Source organism: Eucyclogobius newberryi, unplaced genomic scaffold, assembly GCF_026437365.1.
Source record: "Eucyclogobius newberryi isolate DKJ021-1_F unplaced genomic scaffold, fEucNew1.0.hap1 SCAF_12, whole genome shotgun sequence".
NCBI classification, from domain to species: Eukaryota; Metazoa; Chordata; class Actinopteri; order Gobiiformes; family Gobiidae; genus Eucyclogobius; species Eucyclogobius newberryi.
In genome coordinates, this window is record NW_027315746.1 from 19187330 (window position 1) to 19210905 (window position 23576).

At 41.7% G+C, this 23576-nt stretch overlaps 5 protein-coding genes across 5 annotated transcripts; 3 read left to right on the plus strand and 2 right to left on the minus strand.

Annotated features, from left to right (window-relative positions):
• Positions 1–2173: 2173 nt before the first annotated feature.
• Positions 2174–6949, plus strand: LOC140356351 (Krueppel-like factor 13). The gene is made up of 2 exons (XM_072441225.1): positions 2174–2967; positions 4046–6949. The coding sequence occupies exons 1-2, from the start codon at positions 2463–2465 to the stop codon at positions 4270–4272; spliced, it is 732 nt and encodes a 243-aa protein (XP_072297326.1). The 5' UTR covers positions 2174–2462; the 3' UTR covers positions 4273–6949.
• Positions 6950–7601: 652 nt separating this feature from the next.
• On the plus strand, positions 7602–11933 carry tsen15 (TSEN15 tRNA splicing endonuclease subunit). Its single transcript, XM_072440376.1, has 4 exons — positions 7602–7778; positions 7867–7948; positions 11348–11483; positions 11614–11933. Exons 1-4 carry the CDS (start codon positions 7731–7733, stop codon positions 11786–11788), a joined length of 441 nt encoding a protein of 146 aa, XP_072296477.1. The 5' UTR covers positions 7602–7730; the 3' UTR covers positions 11789–11933.
• Positions 11934–12441: 508 nt separating this feature from the next.
• On the minus strand, positions 12442–15571 carry LOC140356354 (uncharacterized protein C1orf21 homolog). The gene is made up of 6 exons (XM_072441228.1): positions 15396–15571; positions 13904–14039; positions 13567–13643; positions 13413–13483; positions 13279–13342; positions 12442–12851 (listed from the first exon to the last, which is right to left on the minus strand). Exons 2-6 carry the CDS (start codon positions 13992–13994, stop codon positions 12813–12815), a joined length of 342 nt encoding a protein of 113 aa, XP_072297329.1. The 5' UTR covers positions 13995–14039; positions 15396–15571; the 3' UTR covers positions 12442–12812.
• A 131-nt stretch (positions 15572–15702) lies between these two features.
• sec22ba (SEC22 homolog B, vesicle trafficking protein a) lies at positions 15703–19204 on the plus strand. Its single transcript, XM_072441226.1, has 5 exons — positions 15703–15922; positions 18152–18261; positions 18330–18490; positions 18568–18714; positions 18801–19204. The coding sequence occupies exons 1-5, from the start codon at positions 15848–15850 to the stop codon at positions 18956–18958; spliced, it is 651 nt and encodes a 216-aa protein (XP_072297327.1). The 5' UTR covers positions 15703–15847; the 3' UTR covers positions 18959–19204.
• imp3 (IMP U3 small nucleolar ribonucleoprotein 3) lies at positions 18796–20697 on the minus strand. Its single transcript, XM_072441227.1, has 7 exons — positions 20519–20697; positions 20282–20389; positions 20141–20215; positions 19992–20071; positions 19860–19911; positions 19707–19779; positions 18796–19621 (listed from the first exon to the last, which is right to left on the minus strand). The coding sequence occupies exons 1-7, from the start codon at positions 20653–20655 to the stop codon at positions 19595–19597; spliced, it is 552 nt and encodes a 183-aa protein (XP_072297328.1). The 5' UTR covers positions 20656–20697; the 3' UTR covers positions 18796–19594.
• Positions 20698–23576: the final 2879 nt, after the last annotated feature.

Consider the following 23576-nt stretch of genomic DNA (forward strand, 5'->3'; position numbering starts at 1 on the left):
AACAACATGTAGTTTAGTTGTGCAAAATTTGTGGAAAATGTACTGCATTTGTGTGAAAGTACTGCATGCGTTGTGTGCTATTCAATATTTGTTGAAAAATATTAAGCCTTCCCGCCATGTTTTTTGCTGCGTTTTGCGGCATGACGCTCAGTAATTCACAGTTGATGATTGCGTAGTTTGCGACTCAAATAGTTGTTTGTCCTGACAAATTGCAAGATTGTGCTGAACGCAGACCTGAGCAGGGAGAAAGGGAGAGAGCCTCGGTGACCCGGCTGCACCCCCTCCTCCCTGTAGAGACGCTAATGCTAATGTAGGATTAGCGTATGTAATGTAAGCGTTAGCATTAAAATGTTAATGTGAGCATTAGCATTAGCAATTTACTTTTGCAAATACTGAAAAATATTCTGGTATGTAAAAATGTCAAAAGCAATAGTCCCCCTAAGACGGTGAAAGCCATCGTAAAGAGGTATAACTTGTTGAAAGCGGTGAAAATGTCAAGGAGTGGAAACGTGTCAAAGCTCCTACAATCCTAAAATACAATAACATAGTGTCTGCTTTATGACATCATAAGCAGACGCTCAATAATGAGCTTTTAAAGTCAATACTAATGACTGTTCAAAGACTATTTAATATTATCTCTGCCAACAATTTTTTATTTTTTTGTAAAATGAATCTGACATTATTTCATGTATTTTTACATTTTAAAAATACAAAGTTTCCATTTGAATGGTGGAAAATGTGCTATAATAAAATGTACGATTGTTTCTAAGTTAAGGTGGTAAAATAAAGTGCTAAAATGTTTGAGAAAATAATTCTGCCTTAGTAAATAGTGAATTATGGGAAGAAGAAGAAGAAGAAGAAGAAGAAGAAGAAGAAGAAGAAGAAGAAGAAGAAGAAGAAGAAGAAGAAGAAGAAGAAGAAGAAGAAGAAGAAGAAGAAGAAGAAGTAGGAAGAGTTATGTGATAAACATTGTGTTAAAGTTTGATGGTTGTATAAGCACAGTACAATGGTTGCAGACAGTATAGTTGTTTCTTGGGTGACCATCTGTCCCTCTTTTGGTGTTCCTGCTCAGCCAGTTTGGCCCTCATTTACTTATTCAGAGAATGTCCCACTTCAGTGAGATTTTTAAATTGTTTATTATGCTTATTTATTTGTTTTGTTTTTTTTCACTCGTGAACAAATCAAGACTTTTTTGTGTAATGGCTTTCATGGATGTAATATATTGGCGCCTACTCGAAACTCTCTGTGAGCAACAATTGAAAAGTAAAAATCATATATATGACCTTCAATGTCCTGAGTCTCTCCTTCTTTGTTCCACTGCATTCAACAAGTGTCTCTTTTTTTCTACTATTTTATTTGGTCACCCTTTGATTTACCTAAAATGACTTGAACTGTTCACTTAGGATAGTCCATTAATATCGCAGACTATGTTAAAATGAACAACTTTTAGATATTGGCCTATCTGTGACTAGAGATGCACCGTTTTGAAAAATAAACAGATAAAGAAAGGAAAGAACAAAAAACATGACTTCAAGCCTTAGTTGAGTTGCTGTTTTAAGCCTAACAAGACTATTTTAGCATGAATTAAGGAGGGAACTATTCTACCATAGTCTGAGCCACAGTTCAACCAGTGCTAAATTACAAAGCACGCCTTTTCATCCCGGGTCCTTCCCCCATCATTACCCCGCTGCCGCCACCTCTTTCCACGCTGCACCGCCGCGGTCCACCACGCCCGTGCGCGACGTCAGTCACGTTGTGTTGCTGGATTAAGCTGCGTTCAAGAACATGGAACAAAATAGAATCGTGTCAGAGATCGCATACATTCAGTGGTATAATTATCAATCTGGGGAGAAAATGTCTATGTTGTGTAATGACATAAGTGTGTGTGCGCACGTGTTATAAACAAGTGTAGTTATCAATATTAGAAATGTGAATAGGCAGTAATATGACTTTTTGTGAAAGGGCCGTTATGAAAGCATATTATCAGGTTAGTATCATCAAACGGGGGGTTGAGAGGTGAATTGTAAAAACGTAAAAGAGTAAATATATGAGTATCACTGGGCTTTTGCTTTTTAAACTACAAAGTATTGATTCTTTATTCAACGTGCGTTGTAAAGTAGTATTTTGTGGTCAGGCCGTGAACGCGCCGTGAGTCCGGACCAGGGGGCGTAGGTTTGACCGGCTTTCTCGGGGCTCAGACACAATGAACCGTCAGTCTGTGAGGGGACGCGTGTTTGCCTCACCACTTTAGTTTATTTTGTTGTTTGTTTTTACGTTGAAAGGGCCGGGCAGTTGTGTTTTATTTAGTTTATTTCATGTTTTTCGCCTCTGATCGCGCTGTATGGCGTTAACAAAGCCCGATCAGACGCGGTTCTTTCGTTGAGTTTGATGAAAACGAGGTCGAGCTAAGCCCCTCCTGTCGGATACTCGAGTGCTTTTGCGATTAAACCAGGGAACCAACAATGTCCTTCTCTGCTTCGTCCGATTACTTCGCCGCCGAGTGCTTGGTGTCGATCTCCAGCGGCCCGGTGCTGCACAGACCGACGCCAGTGGCCCCCAGTGGCCAGGCCGCCGTGATGGGCCCAGTCCCCGGGGACGAGGGGTCGAGCGAGGACAGAGAAGTGTGCGACACTCTCCGCCTGGAGGGGGCCAGCATTATGGCCGTGGCGGGCATCCTCACCGACCTCCACGACAAGTTTCGACCCATGTCGGCCTTCTCCGAGAGCAGCAACTCCTCGTGCGGAGGCGAGAGCGGCTACACCACGTTGTCCGACCCGACCACCCCTACCATGACCCCCTCCGCCACCCCGGTCCCCGGACAGCAGCAGCCGCCGCCGCGGGGGGTGGGAATGGGGGGCGTAGGGGCCCCGCGGTCCCCGGTCAAACGGCACCATTGCACGTACGAGGGATGCGACAGGGTTTACGGGAAGTCGTCCCATCTGAAGGCGCACATCCGGACCCACACAGGTAGCTTTTCTTACGAATTACCCAGAAGTCCCACGTATAATCCCGTTATTAACGCGTTATGACCGGTACTTTGGTCCTGGGGGGCCCAGTCTCGCATGTGTGAATACAGAAAGTTTAAGTCTGACACGTTTGACATAAAATAAGGCCTGTTTTTGAAAAGAAAAAACGCATTGTGTAAAACAGAAACCACGTTGTTTTTCCCTCTCAAGTTGGACTCGATCCGTCTGCTTCTGGTGTCGAGTACTCTGGTTATTATGTTTGGATTATGATCGTGAGCGTTTTTCTGCCTTTGTCTACGGTTATTTAATGTGAGTCAACAAAGCGAAAAGATAAGTAAAGATTCCTTCAGAAAGACTGACAAAGAAGTAAACTAACAAAAGAACTGGGCTGTACTAAACCCTGTGACGAAGAGCTTCCTCTGCAGTGGATTTGCATATGAAATGAACGTAAGACGAAACCTTACGCGGAGAGGAGAGTTCAGAGTCAGAACAACCCCGGCTGTGCTCAGTTATCTCTCACGTGCATAGATCTATTATGTTAACATTATGTCTCTAATGTGTGGGACAGTTGTATAAAGTCCTCTGCTCTGAGGACACAGGCTGTAGCTGGATTTAAGTCATGCGTAATGCGCAAAAGACTTTGCTCAAGCAGTTATTCCCAGACACGGTCGAATACTTAAATGTTTTTAGATAATTAATGGCACCTTTTTTGGTCTCAATGTATGTGAATTGTGGTGTTCAGGGTCAATGATCAGGCGCTAACGGATTAAGGACAGGAAGCGCCTGTGCTGGGAACGCCCTCAGGAGCAGGAACAACGTGGCCTGGCTGAGATCTTGATAATGGCAGCGCGCATCACACTTTTCTACCTCTCTTTTTATGTTCCCTCTTTAAAAAAAGGTTTCCTCACAGGAGCTAGTGAATCTGCTCCATATGAAGCCTTCGTGTCTGTGTTTTTGCACAGTTCTGTGCTTTTTAGCCGTTCCGCAGGTGGACATAAAAGCTGCTCCGTTACTATGTTGAAATGTGCTGAACAATATGAAGTTATTCTTGAATGATGACATTGGGTTGTTGTCTTTAGGAGAGAGGCCCTTCCCGTGCACGTGGCCGGACTGTGAGAAGAAGTTCGCCCGCTCGGATGAGCTCGCGCGCCACACGCGCACTCACACCGGGGAGAAGCGCTTCCAGTGCCCGCTCTGTGACAAGAGGTTCATGCGCAGTGACCACCTGATAAAGCACGCGCGACGTCACCCCGACTTCCTGCCCGCCATGCTGGGCCGCAACAAGGGCTCCGCGCCGCTGCACTAGGATCACCAGCGGAACCAGCGGAACCAGTGCTCTTGCCTCGTGCTATGGCGCTCACACACTCACGTGCACTGCACATAGTGGGATCTTCACTCCGCACCGTCAGGTGACCACTATCAAGTCAGGTGACCACTGTAAGGGTTGTTAATTGGAGACAATTGAGTACATTTTAATTTTAGATATTCTAAAATTTGAGAAGGTTTGGGCTGTGCTGCACTTTTTCTCAAAATATATTTATGCAAGGAGGAATGAATATTGAAAACGACGGAATACATTCCATTATGATATCTTTAAATTACACATTTAAGACATGTACAAAGGGATAGCGATGATTTAATGACTGATTAGCAAAGTGTAAATCATTATTTTTGTTTACATTGCTTTAACTTCTCAAATCTATATGATTTAATTTTTAAACAAAAACACAAGGTACCTCACAATGTCATGCAGCCCAGGCCTTTTGTTCTCAAAATATATTTCAATAATTTTGAAACGAAAAACAAAGAAGGAGGAAAATTAATTTTACATTCACATCCATTTTTTTTCAGTTTATGAGTTGCTTTGTAGATTGTAGTTGCATCTATTCAATTTATTTACCATACTATTACGTATTTGTGATGATAGCGATTAGCTTGAGAGTTTATAGACATTTTGTAGCTTTTTTGTTTTGATGTTATAATTTTGCAAGGTATGTATTCATTTAGTGGTTATACATTCCTTTTTATATATTGCATTTTTGAGACATGTTTTTGTTTTCTTGTACACATAATCATTTAGTGCAGATTTACTTTTTGCCTGAAATGTTGATCAAATGTCACTGTAGAGGAGCTGTTTGCACACCCGTTTGAGTGAGTCCAGACAGTTTTCTGCTACTCACACATAATACACGTATTATGTCTAAAACTGATGCAAATGTATATAAGCTTTAAGCTTTTAATATAGAGTTGTGGTGCTACTAGCAGCAGAATAATACGTGAAGAATAATTGTAGTCCTTATATTAGGGGTGACCGTATATGATGGGAGGGCTTTGCCTGTGAGTGTTCGCTTGTCTTTTAATTTTGATACTCAATAGCCAGTCTCAAGAGTACTGTGTATGTGATGTTGTATGGTCTTCTAAGTATTTCTGGAGAAAAAACCCGCTGCCTTCTGACCCAATGTACGCCTTGCAGCAGGACATGTATAAGGATCAGGTGAATGTGGCAGGTGTTTATTTACATACTTGTTTTTCAGCACAAGAGTCTGTGTAGCCGTTGTTACTAGTTTGTCTGCAGTGATCGTATCCAGAAAAGGCAATCTAACACATGAACTATGACATAATGTAACTTGAATTTGACTGCTATTGAACTGTCCAAACATTTCTACAAACTGAAAGAATTACAACTAAAACACAAACTTTTTGCCACAAACAGCTCCACTGGTCAAAGTTGTTTCTTAGAAACTTAGCAAATAATTGCAGTTATTACAAAATCAGGGTTGATTTTTATTTTTTAAATGTCATGTCATCACTGTCAGTCCAACACATGGACACTTTACTCTTCTCAGTGAACACTTTTTCAGGAAACTCGTAAAGCCTTAACCTTTGTCAGATCAACTTTGCACCAAGTCTACAGATTAATCAATATGTATGGTGTATGCCCGCTCAGGGCAATTCATTATGCAATATGGCACTTTTTAACTTACAGGTTTAATTGGCTAAATTGTGTAATTGTTTTCGCTGTGACTGCTACTTTGCGCATGCACTGTGGAACTGTGTGTTAATAACCAATGGTTTGAAAAATGCCTTTTATCCAAGTGCTTTACAACGCAAAAGAAGTCATTTTAATATCTGCCTACTCACCTTTGCAATCTTGTTGATTTGTTTATATTCATGCTTGTGGATATCTTCCTCAATCCACTTTCAACTCAATCTACTCTTTAGAACCAGTGTCTGGTTGGACCAAACCAAGATAAGTTTTTTTTTCAGCTGTTCATTTAGTTGCTGCTGGCAGTAACTTGTGAACTCAAGGACTATTCCACACCAAAATGCATTCCCTATTTAATTAAAAATATTCTTTCAGGTAGACTAATCTTCCATATCACACAGCTATAATCTCACAACAATACCTCAGTAATTCATGTTTTATCACCTGTACAAATCCATCCAACTGCTTCTCCTGAAGTCCAGGAACGATGTAACCTTGGATTTTACAAGTTTAACCAACTACGTCTGTTGATGTAAAGTATATGCAATTTTACTACTTCAATGTAGCAACATTGTCCCTTCATTCCACTTGCATATGTGTTGGGACAAGATTTCTGGAAAAGGCATCAGCAGCCACTGCAACAGGGCACAACAGGATGTGTCCAGCATATTCACCATAGAAAAGAGCTCAGTCCAAATGTGTTCATATCACTCAATGTGGATGATGAATGATTCCACACAGTAAAGTTGCTGCACTGCCTCCCTAAGAGACATCACCACACTAAATATGCACACTGTACAGAAGCAAATGTTTTTTAATTGATCTTTAGTTTTAACATTACATTGTGATTCCTCTCATTAAAGCTTTATTTAAAGTGAATACAAAGAGGACTGGAACTAAATTGCTGCAACAAGCTGTTTTTGATATTTATATTCTCAGGTGTCTTTAAAATAAAGCATTGGAGTTCCAATATTTCCAGTGCAACGCTGAAGTACAAGCATGTTTTCTTTTGTTTTTCTGATTTAATTTATTACAAAAATCTCATTGTGTGGTTTAAATATTCATAACTCTTTGTGAGATGGAACAGGACTAATATTCGTTCCATTTTTTTGTTTTTGCTTTACATTAAATACTAGTGCTTTTGTAAATAAACTCCTACAAGTGAACATATTTGTGTTTCTTTGTTATATGGCTTGAAAACCTTCAGTTTACTTACAGAAGCGCTTTCATTTCTACTCTCTAGGGGGCGACACAACATAATAGATGTCTTACGACAAACAGTTGACTCGATTAACGTTGTAGAAACAAATCAGTTCTATCGTCTGGACTATATTCTCTGTTTAGGATAAAGGCAGGGCTTACACAGAGTAAGATATAAAACCTGAGTTCCCAGACCCGACTCGCAGATTGAGAATGACTCTTGGAAGAGAGTCGAAACGTTTTGTTTTTCTAAAAACAATCCAGACTACACAACTGAATTTTTCTACAATGGAACACTCCTGGACGAATGAGGGATTACACTGACTATATTAAAATCATAACTATGTTTATATCCCTGACAACATGTCATAGTATATGGTTTCCTTCAGTACTTCTCTGTGCAACATAGGAACACAAGTAATAAGGTATGATCAACCCGGACTGTTTTTGCAGTGGCACCCCGGTAAACCTCAAACAGCATGTTGGCTTCATGTTTACATTTGCGCAGACACGTAGTCCAGACGTGCACAATTACCTCAAATTATTAGCTTTTACATTGTTCCATATTGTCTGTAAAAATGACTGAGTCTTCTCCGGCGGATAACTGGATCCTTCTTCATCCCGTGGTGAGTGCGCGCAGCCCCGCCATGTGTGCTGTCCTAACCCCTGGTCCCCGATAACCATGGACATACAAACATGTTTCTTGCGTTACAGTTTCGTGAAATGAAAAGCCTCGGGGTCGAGGATAGCGCGCAGACACACGCAGCTTTCCTCGTTTACATGGACCTGACTGAGGGTGAGTCTGGTCGAAAAAAACGGTTATTAATCAACATAGTATTAGTAACTCAATAATTAGATACAATGTTTGGTGTGTTTTTACATGCCCAAAACAAATCTTTGAAAATTGGTGACACGTGGTAGTTAATTAAGTGATTTTAGAGTAAATGTTGTATATATTTTTCAATCTTAACTATTTTTATTTAGTCTTTTACACATGTTTGCTTTTACTGGTTCTGTGAGTGAAGACGCTTTCCTTACTTGCTCCTGCTGCTTCCTTATTTATTTTGGCTTTTTCTTACTATACAGACCATATTCTGTCTTATGACTTATAACTTTAAAAACTCTTTTAGCAACCTGACGAGAGCACAACATGTCCAGGGGAAGAAGTTAAACTCTTGTGAATGCTGTCAGGAATATCAACATCTACAAAAGAGACACAAGCTCAGATATTCGCTTTAGAATGTGAAAAAAAGGACTTCATGATACAATTCTAGTGTCATCCAGTGGTAAGTAGTCCACAGCTTTTACAAGAAAAATTGCTACTTTCAACTTAAACTTGAGCGACGGTTTCAGAATCAGAATATGTTTATTGCCATTGTCAATGAACAAAATCACAAACATAGAAACTTGTCTTGGTGATTCGGTGCAACATAAAACAATGTACAATGAATAAGTCATTCAGACACAACATCGGTTCCCTCTCCCTCGAGGTCCTCATCACAGCCCTAGTGGAAGGTTTAAGTCTGGCAACACCCTCGTCGCCTCCCCTACCCTCAGCCCTGGGTCCCCCCCCCTGCTAAATCTACTCCATTAGAGACTACTCACTAGGGCTGTAGTCGACCAAAGAAATTTGTAGTCGACCAAAGACATGTCATATCGACAGATTAGTTGACTGAAAAGGGGCGTGGCAAAAGAGTTCTTAAAACAATTCAGTATCTCTTTATATCCAACCCAAATTGTACAGGAGTTTATGCGAAGCAATTTGTACAGAAACTTACTATTTAACAAGTTAAATTAAACTCTTTTGATTCATTGCAAAATCTTCAGCTAACTCACTGCTGTGGTCCCATATAAAGCCTTTTAATCTAAATAAAACAATTTGTCGCCCAATACAAATTTTGGTAGACTCAAATGCCATTAATCGACTTGAGGATTACAGCCAGCCTCACTCTCTCGTTTTCATCCCCCCCTTACACCCAGGGGTCTTCCCAGCCATCTTTAAAGTTTGATTGGCCCAAATGATTGGCTCTGGAGGCTGCAATTATCAAATAGGAACAAATAAGACAAAACTGTACAGCCTCTTATTATTTTATTTTAAATTATTTCACATATGCACCTACATTTTACAATACAGTAATACAATAAACAATTCATTGTGCTTAAAGATGAATTTGAATCAATTTAAAACTTATAAAGAAGGTTATATTTTCAGTCTTTGTCTGTAGGTTTGGAGCTGGTTTTCATTTGGTTCTAGCTGTAGCCTTCATCACCTTTCTTTTCTCCCATGTGTCTCTCACTCCCTGTCAAAGTGTATTTCAGTGCCACATACAGAGGCTTACAATAGTTGTCGTGCCCCTGGAACTTCCACATTTTGTCACATCATGACCACAAACTTAAATAAATTCTGCTGACATTTTTGGGAAAGAGCGACACAAAGCAGCACACAATTGTGAAATGGAAGAAAAATATACATGATTTCCAGATTTAAAAAAAAAAATTGAAAACTGAAAATGCAGCATGCAAAATTATTCAGCCTCTTTCCCTTGAGTGCAACCAATTGCTGAAAGACTGAATGTTGACCTAATGATTCAGTAGAGTCGTCCAGTGTGTGTATATAATCTCAGGATGAATGCAGCTATTCTGTGAAGGTTGCAGAGATCCAGAGCTCAGGTGGACAGGGAATCTGTCCACAGGGCAGCTATTAGTTGTGTACTTCACAAATCTGGCCTTTATGAAGAAGTGGCAAGAAGATCGATTGTTGGAAAAACAGTTTGCAGAAGCCATGTGAGGGGCACAGCAAACATGTGGAAGAAGGTGCTCTGGTGTGATCAGACCAAAATGAACATTTGGCCTTAAAGCAAAACGGCCCATGACTCTGAACACACCATTCCCACTGTCGAAGATGGTGGTGCAGCATCAAGCTGTGGGGCTGGTTTTCTTCAGCAGGGACAGGGAAGCTGCTGAGTGGATGAGAAGATGGATGGAGTCAAATACAGGGAAATCCTGGAAGAAAACCTGCTTGCATCTGCAGAAGAAGTGAGACTGGGGCAGAGATTCAACTTCAGCAGGACAACGACCCTAAACATAAAGCCAGAGCTACAATGGAATGGTTTACAACAAACATATTCATGTCTTAGAACGGCCCAGTAAAAGTCCAGACCTAAATCCAATTGAGACCTGAAAACTCCTGTTCAGACGCTCTCTACGCTTGTGCTTGAGTCCTGACTAGAACGAGGAAGTAGGATCACATCACTTCTGTTCTCTCAGGTCTCTGAACTGGCTTCCAGTGGCTCAAAGAATAGACTTTAAAGCAGCTCTCTTTTAAAGTCGCCATGGCCTAGCACCAAAGTACATCTTGGACATGTTAGTGCCATATGAACCATCTCGGACTCTGAGGACCTCAGGGACCGGCCTCCTGCTGGTGCCAGAGTCAAGACTAAACATGGACCGGCCTCCTGCTGGTGCCAGAGTCAGGACTAAACATGGACCGGCCTCCTGCTGGTGCCAGAGTCGGGACTAAACATGGACCGGCCTCCTGCTGGTGCCAGAGTCAGGACTAAGCCAGGACTAAACATGGACCGGCCTCCTGCTGGTGCCAGAGTCGGGACTAAACATGGAGCGGCCTCCTGCTTGTGCCAGAGTCAGGACTAAACATGGAGCGGCCTCCTGCTGGTGCCAGAGTCAGGACTAAACATGGACCGGCCTCCTGCTGGTGCCAGAGTCAGGACTAAACATGGGGAATCTGGGTTTCAGTTTCATGCAGCTAAAATCTGGAACAGTCTTCCTGAAGATGTGAGACAGGCTTCTACTCTGACAATGTTCAAATCTAGACTAAAAGAGAAGAGTGCAGGTAAAATCCTCTCAGTCATAGGCACAGCTAAACTGAACAGTTTTTTAAAATAAATTATATAATCATTGTTTTTATCTGTTTGTATTGTGATTTTAATGTTTGATTTTTTTTTCTGTTATTTGAAGTACTTTGAATTACATTGCATACAAATTGTGCTCTGCTTTTTGCATACTTGTTTCTTGGTCAAAGCCTGCTATATATGAAACTACTAAACTGGGTAATTTATTGAAACATATAATAAATGGTTTCAGGAATGCAAACGCATGTAAACTTCAATTCGATTTATAAGAGTTTTACTCACGTAAATTACTGCAATGGTGATGTGTTGTTTTTTGCTCTTTGTAGTTCGCCACTGGAAAGAGGTGTCCTGTCTCAAGAGCACAGAGCTGCAGGTGATTTTACTGGAGGCAAGGGAGAAAGAAGGAGGACCTGTTCATACTGTGCTTCCTCTACTTGTGCGTCAGTCCATCACCCACAAAAGGTGAGGGATGGCCATGTATCCATAAGCGTTAAAAAAAAAAAAAGCATTGTAACAAGGTGCTAGTATTGTATGACAAGACATGACCTTATCAATCGTTATCTTATACCCACATCTCTTATGCCCTCTGTAGTCTACGCTGTGTGCTGGATAGAGGATTTCCCATGCTGCTTTGCGTGGTGGCGTCGGACTCTACTCTTGTGTACCAGAAGATCTCTGACGGTCTGGTGACACCTGAGCCCCCCGTAGGCGCCTTCCAGGACCTGGGGCGGCGGCAGCACAGAAAGAGGCGGCACCACCCCCAATAAGTAGGTGGCGCAATGGACTCAAAACTAGAGATCTGTTAAGTTAAATTATAAATACATGCTCGACTGAAATTCATCCAAAATGATGCTCAAACTATGGTGTTTCATAATTGTAATAATAAAAAACTACCAAATGAAATCCTGTGTCTCTGTGATGCTCACTTTGTACAGCTCTACAGGACAGAGATGCTCGGAGCCATTCTTTTCAGTTTTGATCATTTAATTGTTCGCAGATAGTCCATATCTACCAATACCAGAGCAGAGACAAAATGGCATGTCTTTCCATCAAAGGAAACTGATCCAAATTATGTTATTTACTGTTATTTAAATAACAGCTTTGTATGGATAAAGGTTCAAACACTACGAGACGTTCTGGGCAGTAAATTGTAGATATTCATCATTCCCCCTGAATAACTGCCAAGCTCCATCCGTGCTCTCCAATCAATCACTCACTCACACTGAATACGAGACTTGCTGTCCACAACTTGACAAGGAAATAAGAAAAAAAATATTTATTTTTCTACAAAAAAAATGCATTATGTATGAACAAAGGCTGTGACTATAGTGCATACAGTCAGTGAAGATACAGTTTTTCTGTGAAGTGGTGCACGTGGACACTAATGCGATTTCAGATATGATAATACTTCAGCCCTGAGTCTTTTTGAGATCTCCACTTTATAACACAAATACTTAAAAACACAGTGAACGGGCAAACCAAAAGCAGAAACAAAATATATACTGTTGAAGTATAAGTCCTCAGAGGCACCCAAAAAATAATCTGCACAATGACAATTATTTTAGTTCCTCAGGTGTCATAGAGTTTCTATCCAGGGCTAAATGTCTGTCTTCCATGATAATGGCTTCACGAGGCAGGTAAATTCTTTCAATATCCGCTAACTGGATGTCGAAGTCGGGCCTCTGGGCTATTTTGCAGTTTGTCGTTCAGGTGTGTACATGAGCCGGACGGTCACAACAAAACCAGAGCATGTGACTGACAGGACTGTCCCTTTTATGGCTGAACACACTGCTACGTCAGATCATCCTCTTCAGAGCAGTAGTCTCGTCCCTAAAACAACATGTACAGTGTCATAAACGGCTCTTGTAACTTAAAAGTGCACTGCGTAACTTCTCTGGGGTTATCTCCACCTGCTTATTTCCATGGAGATGTTATTGAATGCCCCACAGTATCAAGCATGTATTCAATTACAGGTCTGGTATTGCTAAAAAAACAACAACTTAAAAACATGCATTATTTTTACAAGCAGGATCGCCTCTCCACAGATCTGACCTTTAAGTTGGTCAGGTGGCACCGAATGCATGTCTCCATGGATATACTTTTTTTTTTTAACCGTCATGGAGAGAAGATTGAGGTTGCAAACTATCCACAAGAAAAGTTACAAAGTGAACTTTTGTATGATACATGTTACTTAGTATTTCATATGAAAGTATAAGCAGGTGTGTTTTAGATTTATTTTTTATGAGTAGTATCTTACCTTTGCTATTTTTTCATCCAACATCCTGAAAAACTCCTGTTGGCTCTCAGACGAGTGGATGCTCCTGAGATATTACATTCTGGGATTAGTCTCATGTAGAAACACTGACTAATGCTAATGTTAGTGAAACCTACAGGATTTTGCCATCTCCGTTTGGGTCAGTCTGATCCAGCTGAGGACATGCTCCAAGCAGAGCACTCTTTTCCTGCATATTAATAATATGTTTAATATATTATAATGTCAAATGGTGGTAACATTTACATTTTTATTTCAAGAAAAGTGTCCCACTGTGCTGTCTTGGCTGTCCCCCCCTCCTTCTCCGTGGATGTACTTTACTTTTTCCTCTGCTTTCATCTTGTACTCATCTGTGACAAAGAAGCACAACATGTTATTGAAATGTGGTGGCAGACGAGCTCAGATCAAGACGATAATCATCCTCAAAGTGACTTTGTGCTGTGCTTCATTTTATATGCCACACATTTAAGTCTGTCAGGTTATTATGAATTAAGAATTTAGTCACAATTAGCGCACTAATACCATGCCTCATTGCACATCAATCTGTCATGCACTATACACAGAAGCCATCCTGAGAGAAGATGCCTGAATAGGGAGTGCTGTGACTAACCAGAGAGAATGTCCCCATTGCTGTGGGCTTTGCTGTTCTCCTCCTCTCCGTTGGGTACCGCAGACACCTGTTTGGCCGACGTACAGCCCATCTCCTGGTCTTGTCTCCTCAGCCCTGAGCCTCACACATAGTAAACCTGAGCAGAGAGAAGGAGACCAAAGCACCTGTAAGATCCCCTTATGAACTGCAGAAACTCACATTGCGTACAATAGACAGTCAATAGTATATGTTCATACAGTTGCAAGAAATGTACCCTTCAGGAGTTCTGACTTTTGAATTGTTTTTTTTAAAGATCTCATTCGATAAGCCTTTATTTGTCCCACAATGGGGAAATTCCAGAATTTACAAGTACTATTGTATTATTTCAAATCATTTATTTTTATTTTATTATTAAAGGAATATAGACTTGTAAACATATCTGACCCTGAGTGAAAAGGTAAAGCAGAGTTCAATTTTGCTGACCAAAGGAGAAAACCACAATAAAATAACACAAAAGCTTATTACATCTGGTGTCAAACCAATACAGCATGCTTACAGGCACACCTTAATATATATATGCACCTGAATATACCTGAAGGTGAATCTGATGTAGATTTTACTAGTCTATATATAGAATGCTCTCACGGGTGTCAAACATTTTCATCAAGGGCCATGTGTGATGTGTTGGTCATTATAGTGTTGACAGGTCTGTCTCACACCAAAAAAAATAAAAAATAAACTTTGTCAAGGAGAAAAGGATGGTGGATGTTTTCTTTCTTCTTTCAGAACAAAGTCTATGGTAGGCTATTTGGGCCATTTCATCAGGAAGCCTGATGAGGCTGAAGGCCAACAAACATTGACCGCATTTGGCCCCTGGGCTATAGTTAGACATGGATGCTGTTGGTGGACTCGGAACCTGGAGAACTGGACTGTGGCGTGGTCAGCCTTAGGATCAAAGGCTGACCATCAACCAATGTATCAAAAAGGCCATAACGAAAGGACTTGGTGCAGGCTGCACTTGGAACACCAGATCGGTGCCAGCTGCTTCACAACAATGAGGCCTTTCAGTCTGCCGGACGGTGCTGCTGTGCCAAGCACCGATTCTTTATTTCAGAGTGGGCTTTCAGTGAAATATTATTCCACGCATAAACCGTCCAACGCCTCAGGTTTACCGCAGCAAAACTGGTTTATGATTTGTGCATGTGTTGCAAAGGGTTCGCTCTGCTCTGCGTCCTGGAGAAGGAGGTGATTGAGCCGGGACATCAGTGTCTGCCGGTGCTTTTGACATCATCATTATCATCATCGCATAACCAGCATAAGGGCTTGAAAAGACCAACAATATCTTCCGAAAACTAAACGTGCATTACATTTTATCCAAATAATACAACTGCGTGAGCCGTGCCAGACAAATGCAGAATACAATAAAGAGAGTGGCTTTTATCCCTCCTCCAAAACCCACCAAATCTACCGAGGGAAAACAAAAGAAGAGTTTCAGTAACTAAAAGCATATTACCTTTAAGGTTCGTCCATGGCCCAGGCGCATTGTCTGGTTTAACGCAAAGATGCTCAGATGGAGCCGATAAGCCGCAGCTCTCCTCCTCTCTCTCCTCAGACCGTTTGTCTCTGTCTGCTGCACGGACACAGACACGGGGAGCACCGCGGCTCCAGAAAGCACCGGCCACGAGTAATGCGGAACATTAAAAAACATGCGCATATTAAAGTGGCGATTCAAGTAAGCCTAACTTGTTTTTTAGGTTTTGTCTCTTGGTTACCTCCTTAAATTGATGAAATTGTTGCAATAGTTTGTTGCCACACGGAGGAATTGAAGTGGTACACCATAGACTTCCGCTCAGCACACTCCCACCACTTCGAACATTAAAGTTGTCTGAACTTTTCATACCTGTGACTTATTGGTCACGGCTTTGGTCCGATAGTAGTTTTAAATCAAATTTGTTTGCAATTAAGATGATTTTATTAACGATGTTGGCCCGAGTGTCGGACGGGCTGCCGCTGGCCGCGTCTATCCAAGAAGACGAGCAGGTAACATATAGTTTATGGTAACACGCATCTGCTAAAGGTCTAGCTCTGAGTCTGTGCTGCCCAACCTTATATGTCCCCAGCGTTGTCTCACTCTCATAGTACTCCCTAACTCGTGTCCTAGGAAAATACTATTACTGTATGATATTATCGATTATTAGTTTTGTTAATTTACTTATTTTGCGGTACCATTTGAAAGGAGCCCAGCCCACATGGGCTTATAAGTTACACAAAACAATATTTCAGACAGATTTCACAGTACTGCATCAAACAGATAATTTATCTCTTACCACGTTCCCAGGCCTTCAACACAAACTTGGCCAACTTAAATATATATATTTTTTTTTTTTATGAGAAAACGGTTCCATTCCTCAACTGGGCCCATATTGAGCCACCTCTGAGCTCAGGTCAGATTTAGAGTGACATACGGCTCAGGACCAAAACTGTCTTTAATTAAAATATATGTTCTCAGTTTTGGTTTGTATTCACTGTCTTTGTGCTGTCCATTATGTAAACTCCAGGAATACTTATTCTAATATATGGACTGGTTCAGAAGCCCCTTATGACGTGCTCAAACGAGGTTACGTCGCCCAGAATGGCGTTACCGGGGCCCCATCCTGGAGCCAGGTCTGGGAAGGATGGCCGGGACTTTCCCCAAGGGGCCCAGCCGGGCACAGTCCGGACAGAGCGACGTAGGGCCATCCTCCTGTGGACCCACCACCTGCAGGAGGATCCGTTAGGGACCGTGCAAAGAGATCTGGGTGGCAGTCAACGGCAGGGTCCTCGACGACCAGATCTCCGGACAGAAACTGACTCTGGGGACATGGAACGTCACCTGGGTGGGAAAGAGCCTGAGCTTGTGTGGGAGTTTGAGCAGTACCGACTAGATATAGTCGGCCTCACCTCCACGCACAGTTCGGGCTCTGGAACCCATCTCCTCGAGAGGGGCTGGACGCTCCACTTCTCTGGTGTTGCCCGCGGGGAGAGGCAGCGGGCTGGTGTGGGCTTGCTGTTAGAGTTCACCCCAGTGAACGAGAGGGTCGCATCTCTACGCCTTTGGGTTGGGGACAGAAATCTCACTGTTGTGTGAACAGCAGTCCATAACGAACGGAACGGATTGTCCATAACGAACACCATGTTTGGGTGGCAGTCGAAGTAGTGGTGGTAGAGTGCTCGTTTTTTGTTCCGATGGTTGGTGGTTCAAATCACTCTCTCCTGGTAGAGTGGTCAGATCCACTGGCCCCCAACAATCTGACAGCTCTACAATCACTGTGAACAGTGTGTGTGAATGGGAACCTGGTTCCTGCTTTGAGTGCCTTGATGGTCGAAAAGTGCTATTTAAATGTAACCATTTACCATTTTTCACCATTTTAGTTATAGTTCAATAAGAAGTACCTCCGAGGAAAAAAACAAAATACATTCATTCATTCATTTTCTACCGCTTTATCCCATTAGGGGTCGCGGGTGACTGGAGCCTATCCCAGTGACTTTGGGCCATTTGGCGGGGTACACCCTGGACAGTGGCCAACTCATCACAGGGCCCACAAAAATACATATGTAATACAAATCAAATGTGTAGTCAAATAATATTCTATTCAACTTTCTTTAAAAATAAGAAACCATTCCAAGTGTCCCCGTACCCCCAAGTGGGGAATACTGGTCCAGCTGATCAAACAGAGCAGGGTCATGACTACACAGACTTTGACAAGGTAGAGAAGACGGTGACTTCGACCAAATGTTCAGTTAAAATAGTCTCTACATTTATCCATCACACACACGGTACTGTATTTTACAAATTAAGTTCCCCCAAAAAATGATATGCAAAAGCTTCAGAGGAGGGCTTTATCGAATAATCATGACTAGTCTATTTGTATTTGATTTACTGAACGATGCAGGCTCTATAACAGATGCCTAAAGACCTTTTGTAACAAAGACAATGGCATTGAATAAAAACAAAAATGATATTCTTTATTTTGTCAATATAATCTAGCTCTCAGTTAACATTTATATGGTGAAAAATATATTTAGAAAAACTTCATATACAAGAAATAATTGACTAGTTGACTTGTAAAAATAAAATAATCACCGGTGCAGATTAGTTGACTACAATAAGTCTGTTGCAGCCTTACTTCCAAGCAATTTATGACTGTGTTTAGTAATAGTCATTAGGTAGTAATCGTATTTGGCGTCGCTGTCTTGGATCAAAATGTAATGATTGTTGTGGTTGTTCAGTATGAGCGAGACCTCCAGCAGTACCAGAGTCAAGCAAAGCAGCTTTTCCGCAAACTGAACGCTCATAGTCCTGACCGGTGCACTCTGGAGGCTGGACACGTAAACTTTCAGTAAGATCAAATAGACATACATTCATATTTGCTGGCAATCAATGATCCTAATGTGACACTTTTATCAGTTATTTAATTGCAGACGGTGTATGTTACTTGTGCCTGTGTGAGGCGTCCTTCCCAAAGAAGATGGCTTTTGGATATCTCAATGTTCTTCACAGTGAGTTCTTCGATCAGTATGGAAAAAGGATACGCACAGTCACCAGACCCTACTCCTTTATTGAATTTGGTAAGGTTATGATGACTAACTTAAAAAAAAAAAAAACTGCCATGACATGACACAACTCTTGTTTTATTACATTTTAGACAATTACATCCAAAAAGCAAAGAAGACGTACGTTGACAGCAGAGCAAGGAGAAACCTGGGCAACATCAACACAGAGTTACAGGACGTCCAGAGAATAATGGTTGCCAATATTGAGGAAGTTCTGCAACGTGGGGAGGCTCTTTCAGGTAAATTAAATACACTAGCCTCCTTTTTAGCACTCAATTACACGAATACAGACTATAAAATGCATGTACCTTTTTTTCCCCTTCAGATCTAGACACAAAGGCCAGTAATTTGTCTTCATTGGCAAAGAACTATCACAGCGACGCCAAGTATCTCAACACTCGCTCCACATATGCCAAGTTGGCTGCTGTGGCGGTGGTCTTCTTGACACTCATCGTCTATGTGCGCTTTTGGTGGCTCTTATAGCTTTACCAAGGACTTCACACTGAATGGCTCTCCTCCCTGCACAGATATCGCTCAGAGTTTACCTGATTCACGTTACATTAAACTGAGCTGTATGTTTAAGCGGTGATAAGATTCAGCTGGAATGTTGTTTACTTACTTTAGGTGTTTAACCTTACAACGCAGGGTTTTGTTAAAAAGCTGCACTGTTCCAAGATGTATTGAAATGTTTACAGTAGAGTATATTTATCAAATAAAAAGTTCCTTACATAGTTCCCATGTGTCACTTGTATAATAATAAAGAGTTCTAGTGTACACAGAAGGCCACATCCAGGGCAAACACTGCTCCACTCCATGTAGTCCTTGAGTCGCTTGGTTTAATTGACTAAAGGAGGAACCGGCACAGGTCCAAGTTCCAAGTCAACATCTCGTGTTTCTCACAGCAGTGATCAGGCGGGTGTCTTTATTTTTTTTCAAAGATCCAGACACAAACCGCTTCGAGTCAGTCCAGCGGCTGTGGTAATGCCAGAGTGGAATATGTATAGTTTATCCCATAGCTTAACACTTTCAAGCAAGATTAACTTCTTGAATTAAAGGCTTGTTGTTTTTGTTATGGCCCTTAAAACGCGTGCCTTCCTTTTCTTCCATGTGGTCGTACGATTATGCCACAAGATCGAAGTCATCCCTCTGTAGAAACAAATAGGAAACAGTTGTTTAGACGATCATGTTTTTTCAAAGTGTATAAGAAATGTCAAGCAACTCAAAGCAATACCTCATCGTTATAATTCATGACATGCTGCTTGATCTTAGACGAATCCACCCAAGTTACGAAATCTTCCATGTTCCTGACAAATAAATGGTGCACAGTGCGGACATTAGCCCTCTTATTTATTTTAAACAACGTGTATATTTTCAAATGTCGTACCTGGTAACAAGAAAAGCTGGGTCTGTAATAATTTCTGGACCAACACGCACATCTAAAACTGATTTAAGGATTTTTTTCATCTAAATGTGACAACACAATTACAGACTAACAATAAGATGAAGTGAAGGATACGTCCTTGTTCAATAAATGTGATGGCAGTTTTTAGATTTTGAGCCATGCGAAGATGAAGCATGATACTGGGCAGCCTCCTCCTGTGTTAAATAAATCACATACAAGGGTTAAATGTTTTCTTTTTCATACATGATGTTCCAAATCCATACCTGCAAAATGAGGAGGCAGTGACCTTCTCAGTGAGGGCCAGATTCTGCTTGGTGGGAATCAAACCAATGTTGTATCTGGAATAAACAATCCGCGTGTCAAGCAGGTTGTATTGAAAAGGTGATCCGTTTGAATCCACTCACAGTTTCTCCAGCAGCTTGTGTGTGCTCTGAGCTCTGAACCCGTCCTTCTCATCCAGGTCCCGGATCTTCTGAGTCAGATCTCTGATGTTACGACTGAGCTTGTTGTACCTAAGTTAACATATAATGAATGACCGCTTCACTCGAGTTTGATTTAAAGCTGTTTCCTGTACAACTGATACATCCTCTGTGTCATTTTAACAACTACAAACAAACGTAATAATAAATCAAGCGCCTCACTTCATGTAGTCCTCGCGCTTCTCGATGCGGAATCTTCGTAGCACTTTCACTTCATGGATGTTGTTGTCCACCTCCCAGTTTATGAAATCTACCTTCTTCAGTAGTTTCTGCTCATGAAATTTTAATTTACGGACCATTTTACCTGTTTAGACGCGTGTTGCTCGTAGAGAAATGGAAACAGGAAACGCTCAAAGGAACCGGAAGCACGTGGACTCCTCGGTTTACAATATTTGAACTGCAGCGCCTCCCAGCGGATAATGCGGGTTAGTTAGTTGGTTTCTTCAGACCAAACAATCACAATGTTGTGAAACAATGGACACAACACGCTTGGATGAAACATTTCAGCATAACTCAACTGAAAACTAACGCATGGCCCGCCAGTGCTCGGCCATGACGTGGTCTTCTGTTTGGGGTCTTGAAGTGTCCAGTAGTGAGACACCTCCAGGAGGAGTCACCACATCAGCTCTGCGCACTTGTGCGGCTGTAGGAGCCTGCACTCCGCAGAGAGGGACACGCGGCTCTGTGCGGGCTGTAGCGTCACTTTAGAGCGCACTTTGTGGGACTTTGCCTTGACGTCCATCTGCTGCATTCACGGACCACCAGTAAGTTTGACTTGTTGACTTGGGTCATTCATGTGTTCTAAAAAAAAAAGCAAGGTTGTTTTTAAAATGTGAACGATGCACTGCAAGTTTCATTGAATAGTTACATGGGGGAAACATATCTAAATGTGTTTAATGAAGAAACATGTCGCTGTGGGACAGGAGTGTCCTATCCATGGGTTCCAGCATAATGAGAAATTTGTCGTTGCCATATCTATTAACAATTTAAAATGTTGTTGTTGTAACCTTTGAATGGCAATTAAAAGTCTTCAAAATGTTGCATATAGCAAGGAACTGAAACCTTATCACCTCTTGTAAAGCCATGTCGGGGTGAATATTTTATGTCAAATATTTATTGGTATCTACTTCTAAATCAGATACTGGTGTGGTGTAAAGTGTTCGGTGGAAAGCCATGCATGCACACAGTAGCAGCAGAAGTAATCAAGCTCACACTCTTCACTATTGGCCACGTGGCCATGACTAATAAAATAACTTTACGCCATTGGTAATTGTAATTCTACAGTGAGTGTCTTGTTTGAAGATGCATTTCCTTCCTTGGAGTTGAGAAACCAACTCAATGCCTCCTCACCCAGACCAGGATTGTTACATTTTCTCACGTGACTGTAATCCAGCTCTCAGTTTGGTCAAGAGGGGTCCAAAATTGATGGAAATAATAACGCCTTTAAACACATTGTTAATATGATTTAATATTAGAATGTAAGTTTAAACAGTTAAAATGTATTCAGAAATCAGTTTGAACATGTTTGAACAAAATAAACAGTATAAAATATGAAAATATTCAACAATTAATTGGTGTAACAAACTCCAATTATCACATTAACACACTCTTATGTATATGACCCTATTTTCTCTTTTTTTCTTCTTCTTTTTGGCTCGAGCCTTCCATGGAATGGAATGCGACGAGTCTTGCCATGGTTTCTTATTATTGGCTCGAGCCTTCCATGGAATGGCTCGAGACATTGTTCTTGCCATGGTTTCTTATTATTATTGTTTTGCATGGTAAAATTTTGCCACAACTCGGGCATTTTTGACCCCCTAACATTGATGAATGTCACACATGGGGGCATAGACGCGATCGGCTCGGCCCGAACTCCAATAAAATGGAGGTTGCGAGAACGCCCGTCGCAACAGTGCCGACTAGTTCAAAAAAGAAAAAACATGAAAAGCTTAATCTTTGGCCTAGGCACATGAGACTTAGAACAGTGATGGAGCTACCTTTGACCTCTGACCTTTGACGAGTAAAACGCACCTGGCAGCATCGCTCTATGATAAACAGGAAGTCAGCTATGTCGAGTCAAAGTGGCACCGCCACGCTTGACTTTTTTTTTTTCAAAATCGTACTTGTCCTAGGTTTTTTGTCCGATCGAGCTCAAAACAACACTTTTTGCATCTAAAGACATTCAAATTTAATAAATATCCAAAAGAATGTTGATATTCTTTACAGTCTCTGCGTAACACGCCCTCAAAAAAGGCTTAATTTTCACACCTAATGGAATTGATCTACGGAGCTCATATTTCACTCACTAATGCGTTTTTATGATCTGATTGTAAATAAATACCATGTAACAAATGTACTCTATAGCGCCCCCTACCCATTGTGTGAAAATCTCAATATTGTCTGATTTGTTTGAAACTCATGGATTATATTCTCCTCGAGACGCCATGAAAAAAGTGCATTGCAGATATTGTGTATTTTCACAATTGGCCAGCAGAGGCGCAATGAATGCCTTCACTTCCTCTTCCGCTTTTATTTTGATGGGACATTTCCTCTCGTGCCGCAGTCTTAGCATTAGCATTAGCATTAGCATTAGAATTATTATTCTTTAGACTTTATTCTTTAGGCTTTATTCTATGGGAGTGTCTGCAGAGCCGCGGCGCGCCGCCGAAACTGCCATGTTATTTTTGTGCCGGCCGCGCGCCGCGGCTCCTGAAACTGCACCGCTATTTGACCGCGTTTTAGCGCCGTTTTAGACCGCGTCGGGTTAGGGTTAGGGTTAGGGTTAGGGTTAGGGTTAGGGTTAAGGTTAGGGTTAAGGTTAGGGTTAAGGTTAGGGTTAAGGTTAGGGTTAAGGTTAGGGTTAGGGTTAGTTAGCCATGAGGCTATAACGGGCTATGAGGGAAATGCCGCGGTCCCTGAAACTGCGCGGCCATTTGACCGCGCCGCGGCTCTCCAGCCACGGCCTTATTCTATAGACACCAGCAGGAGGCCGGTCCATGTTTAGTCCTGACTCTGGCACCAGCAGGAGGCCGGTCCCTGAGGTCCTCAGAGTCCGAGATGGTTCATATGGCACTAACATGTCCGAGATGTACTTTGGTGCTAGGCCATGGAGAGACTTGTACACAAGCAGAGCTGCTTTAAAGTCTATTCTCTGAGCCACAGGGGGCAGTGCAGAGACCTGAGAACAGGACTAATGTGATCATACTTCCTGGTTCTAGTC